At 45.0% G+C, this 5,775-nt stretch overlaps 1 protein-coding gene across 1 annotated transcript in view; it reads left to right on the forward strand.

Moving 5' to 3' along the window:
* Positions 1–5,775, forward strand: part of ALK (ALK receptor tyrosine kinase) — a 1,238,429-nt gene that overhangs the window by 1,011,810 nt on the left and 220,844 nt on the right. Inside the window, exon 6 of the mRNA XM_007938814.2 lies at positions 3,595–3,726. Coding sequence (XP_007937005.1) covers positions 3,595–3,726 — 132 coding nt within the window. The remainder of the gene's footprint in view (positions 1–3,594; positions 3,727–5,775) is intronic.

Genomic DNA, 5,775 nt, shown 5'->3' on the forward strand with positions numbered 1-5,775 from the left:
GTGGCTGCAATGATGGCCTCAAGTATAGTGGGGATCATGGAGCTGGTGCGGGATCGGGCAGTGTTTTGTTCTGCTGTGCATGGGATCCCTATGAGTCAGAAACGACTTGAGAACACCTAACAACAACAACAGCAGGAGCCATGCCTAGATTCCTGGGACAAAGTCACCACCTCAGAAAACCTCCACAGCCAGCTCATGAAGTGAGGGCATTTATCTCCTTCTACTCTGTCTGGGGAAGATCACACCTTCTTGCAGACCACAACCAATCTGTTGGGAGAAGCAATTTATCTCCCAACTTCCAAGAGGACATGACTTACAGGTGAAGAATTGAAAGACAAAATTAAAGCTATAAAATGAACTCAACATTTTACCTGTATATAAATGAGCATTATTTCTCTTTTTGTCATTTCTTTTGTATTTTGATTCTGTGTGCTTGCTCTGAGAATATGTATTTGGAACTAGGGGAGAGAAGTTTCATCATGCATTCCCCTGCACTTAGACTCTGTAAGAGACTTGGGATAAACATTGTTTTAAGCTATATTGAGACACAGGGACAATCAGAGGTGGTGTTTTTCTCTCTCTGTAGGGAAGAAAGGGGTTACAGAGAACTATAAGGAAGATCTAGTCACAAAAGCCAATTAACGCTTTCAAGACTGAACTATTTTCTCTTTTGAATTTTTTGCTGAAGCTATGTGTTTTCAGTAATGGAAGGCATTTTGTATGAAATGGGGAAAAAATTTGAAGTAATATGTATTTTTTTTGTCTTTTAGTGAGGATGACAAAGGTAATAAGGATTTTTGATACAATTATCTTGTATCACATGTCCTAAGGGGTCTCTGGTACTGGGTTCGTAGAATGAGGCCCATTGCTTCAGATTCACGCAGTTATACAGGTCCCCATCAAATGACAGCACACACTAAAAGTGGGTTAGCAGTTTCCCACTAAACCACCAGAGGTGGAAAATATAGGTGGGAACTGTAAGTCCCATGGGTTATGAAAGGGTTAAGGAACTGCCACTCCTCGGAAGGTTGAGCAATCTACTTCTGTAGTGATACCACCTCGGAAACCCAAGGAGGGGTCTCTATGAATTGGGTCTGACTCGAAGGCACATAACAACAACAACAATAAGGAACTGAGAAATTGGTCTAAAGCTACAATGGGCTTTAGGTGACCAAGACTCATCTGATTTAGTTTGCAGTTCTTGCTGGAGTCAGGTTTAAATAGTCTTCACAGGCTGTTCAAGAACCCACCTGGGGCCAGGAACTTAAAACCTGATTTGCAAGATGGCAACATAACTGTGTGCTCTAGAGCTGAGTGCCTACAGTCAATGTCAAAGAGAGTTCTGAGCATTGAGTGTGAGGAAGAGGGATGATGGTTGTCACAGGCAATGTCTGTGAGCTGGACCCACCAGACAGACAGCAGAATCTCCATCAACAGAGAATAGGGAGAGCACTGTCACTGAACTGTGGTGCGTGGTGGTCTTACTAAGGGAGTCTGGAACACAAGATTCATAGGTACAGGCAGTGGAGGAGAGATAGAAAGGGCAATTTGGTCCCAGATCACTGGAAGCCTGGGAGAGGAGGTTAAAAAACTCAGGTCTGGGTCCCTGGAAGGTCTCAGCTCTTGCAGCCAGGTCTGTGTTTCCTATGCCTGGGACTCACAGAATGCTCAACTAGGCCAAAGGCAGGTCTGACAATGCTGTGTGCCCATCTGCCATCATCTATGCAAAGTTGTTCCTTATCTGTTGTTAGGTGCTGTTGAGTCAGTTCCAACTCATAGCAACCTTATGTACAACAGAGCAGAATACTTCCCAATCCTGCATCATCCTCACAATCCTTGCTATGTTTGAGCCCATTGTTGCAGCCACTGTGTCAGTCCATCTCATTGAGGGTCATCTTCTTTTTTGCTGACCTTCTACTTTACCAAACATGATGTCCTTCTCCAGGGACTGGTCTCTCCTGATAACATGTCCAAAATACACAAACTTATCTGTACTAGCTCAGAGAAGAGGGCTCAAGGCAACCTCCAGAATCCTCCTGCTATGAGATGGAGAAAGCAGTTTTGCAGTCTGACAGGCTGATCCAAATCCCACTTACAAGCTATGTGACCTTAGACAGGTTACTTAACTCCTCTGACCTCAGTTTCCACTTAGGAAATGGGCACTGTTGAGACTAGGCTAACATCCAACAGAGCCAGATGTCCTAAGATAGACAAAAGAATTCAAGAAGTAAGCAGAGTTGAATTGATTTTAGTGTCCATGCTATTGAGAACAGTTCAGTGAACCAGAAAACCATGGAATTTCAGACATTAAAGATCATCCAGTCTGAGAATTGCATGTCACAGTCAGTTGGGAGCTTTATCTAAAATATATTTTCCTGGTCCCACCCTGGGGAGTCTGATTTCACAGCTGGTATTGGACCAGTCCTCCCCTTACCCTTACAGAAAGCTGAAAGAAGATGGGGGATGTGGCCAAGTGGGGTTCCTGGTTCATCTAGGAGGTGAGCATTGAAAGGGGTGGGATGGCAGTGAGGAGGAGGACTATTGAGGCACCAGCTACTGAGGGGATGGAGATAGAAATGAGTGCATGGCAACCAGATTTGGGGGTTGACCCAAGCGAGCCCTCCTTGCAAATCTGCACAGGGACCAGATAATCCCCCAGCCCCCACCACCCAAGAATTAGGTGGCAGGAGGCACAGTCAGAAGTACCCAGCAAGGCCCTTGCTGGGTGCTCCCTATTTAGTATGGCAGGCTAGGCCAGTCTTCTCATTCCTGTATCCTGGCTCTCTGGGGATTGCAGGGACAATAAGGGGGCACAGGTTGATTAATTATCATAACACATTGTTCTTGATGAAGGAAACTAATAGCTGCTAATATGATCATTATGAAATTTGTCACACTGCACCCTCTAGATAATGTTATTTATTTAAGAAATTCAGAACTGGAATAAATCTTCGAGGTACAATAAAAACCCCTCCTTTTATGGAAGAGGAGACAGGGGCCAGAGAGGAGAAGGAACATGGTGTCCCATGGCCAGTCATGGAGGAGTCAGGGCCAGGACTCAGGGCCCAGACTTTTCCAATGGTGCTCTTGGCATTCCACAACTGAAAGTGCTGCATGTTTCCAGAATCCTTACAAGACTCCAATGGTGCAATCTGGAGTCAAGTACCTAAGGAAGAAACACTGGACTAGGCATACCTCTTTTTACTTCTGAATTCCACCTTGAGGGTAGAGCTGTCTGTGTACAGATGGGACTCCATCTGTAAGCTATTTGCCTGGCACACTAAAGTCATGAGTTGGAGAATTCTAGAATGTTCAGTGAACATGGACCAAACCTCAGGCCACTCGGCTACTCACTATTGCTAGCAAGTGAAACCTCCAGAAGGTTATGAGTGTATGTTAAGGGCTTTGACATCTATTCAACTCTCTGGTGTTGTCCAGAGGGTAGCCAGATTGTGATGGAGGACTCTCTATCAGGCCAGGCCTGGAGATGTGAAAGGCAGGGCAGAGTGATACATCCCTGCTGCCTTCTCACAGATTGCCTATGCCTAGAGGTACTCAAATTGACCGGAGTGTGTGTCTTTGTGTGCCCTTCAGGAACATCCCCAGGCTCCAAGATGGCCTTGCAGAGTTCCTTCACTTGCTGGAATGGGACAGTTCTTCAGCTTGGGCAGGCCTGCAACTTCCACCAGGACTGTGCCCAGGGAGAAGATGAAAGCCAGCTGTGCAGTGAGTACATGAGGGTTGCCCCTACCCATCCAGCCCACACCCATCTCTCCTTCCTACCCCATCACCCCCGAACATATGACCTTGGATAACCTTCCTAATATCCAGTGCCATTTGTCTCTCTCATGTGGCAACTTGCAGAAGACACACAGTCTTCTAGAGGCAGAGTTAAGGTGTATGGTACAGGAACAGCACAATCTTCACATCTTATGGTCATTTAAATTAAGAAGAAGACCAGACCTTGTAGGTGATGATCTCAGCTCCCTTGTACATGAAGAAAATGTACAGAATAAACTCCAGATTTGTAATGTGACGTGAGAAGCACTCTATGCCCAGACTTCACCCATTTTCCAGCCTCATCTTTTATCTTCTACCTACCTCTCTTTCTCCTCTCAGTTCCTGCCCTAAGCAAACCACTTCTCAGCTCTCTCATACCTCCATGTCTTTGCTCATGAGTCTCCCTTACCTATAATGCCCTTTCCCTTCTTGAGTCATATCTATTCCTTTAACAATTTCCAAAAGAGTCAGTTCTTCTGGGAATCTTCTTCTGACCATTCTTCACAAGTACAGTTGGTCCTTCCGCCTCTGGAACCCCCACCCCCAACCCAGTGGGTGTATTTTAGTTATCTAGTGCTGCCAAGCCCCTGGGTCAAGTAGGCGGGTGCACATGCAGAAGCTCGGGCTTTCTGGAGCAGCTTTATTTAAGTCTGGGTCCTCAGGCAGGTAAACACAGGTGGGAAAGTAAGCAGAGCAGTTGGAACAACTAAGGGAGTTGAACTTGTCTGTCAGTTTGTCATCCTGTGGTGGCTTGTAGGTTGCTGTGAGGCTGGAGACTATACCACCAATGTTGCAAAATGCCAGCAGGATTACCCATGGTGGACAAGTTTCAGCAGCGCTTCCAGACTAACACAGACTGGGAAGAAGGAAAAGGCTATCCACTTCTCAAAGAATTGGCCAGTTTAAACCTTATGAATAGCAGTGAAACACGGTATGATATATTACTGGAAAACTTTATGAATAGACCTGAAACATTGTCCAATATAGTGCCAGAAGATGAGCCCATCAGGTCGAAAGACACTCAAAATATGACTGGGGAGGAGATGACTCCCCACAGTACAGATGACCTTAATGATGTGGATGGAGTAAAGCTTTCAGGACTCCCATTGGCTGATGTAGCACAATTCAAAATGAGTAGAAACAGCTACAAATATCCATTGATAATTGGAACATAGAATGTATGAAGTATGAATCTAGGAAAACTGGAAGTTGTCAAAAATGAAATGGAACACATAAATATTGATAGCCTGGGCATTAGTGAGCTCAAATGGACTGGTTTTGGCCATTTTGAATCAGACAACCATATGATCTACTATGCCAAGAATGACAATTTGAAAAGGAAAGGTGTGGCATTCTTCACCACAAAGGATGTTTCAAGATCTGTCCTGAAGTACAATGCTGTCAGTGATCCAGGTAAGGGGAGGGCAGAAAGTTTTCAAACAGCTAAACAAGACAAACTTGTCCATCAGTTTGTCATACTATTGTGGCTTGTGTGTTGCTGTGAGGCTTGAGCCTGTGCCACCAGTGTTTCAAGTGCCAGCAGGGTTGCACATGGTACACAGGTTTCAATGCAGCTTACAGACTGAGACAGACCAGGAAGAAGGAAGAGACCATCCATTTCTCAAAGAGTTGGTCAAAGAAAACCTTATGAATAGCAGCAAAACACTGTCTGGTACATTACTATGCAACTTTATGAATATCCCAGAAATATTATCCAATACAGTGCAGGAGAACGAGCCCCTTAGGTCAGGTGGGAAAAAAAAAAAAAACTTACTGCCGTTCTAGTCAATTGCACCTCATAGTGACCCCTCCTTGGGTTTCCAAGGTGGTATCACTATGGAATTAGATTGCCCCTTCTTCCTTCTGAGGAGCAGCTGGTGGTTTTGAAGCCTTCTGGTTAACAGTCAAATGCCTTATACACTGCGCCACCAGAGATTTTCATAATATGACTAGAAAAGAGCTGCATCATCAAAGTAGGACCAACCTTACTGATAC

Source organism: Orycteropus afer, unplaced genomic scaffold, assembly GCF_000298275.1.
Source record: "Orycteropus afer afer isolate SDZICR_OR568_19922 unplaced genomic scaffold, OryAfe1.0 scaffold00054, whole genome shotgun sequence".
Classification (NCBI taxonomy): Eukaryota; Metazoa; Chordata; class Mammalia; order Tubulidentata; family Orycteropodidae; genus Orycteropus; species Orycteropus afer.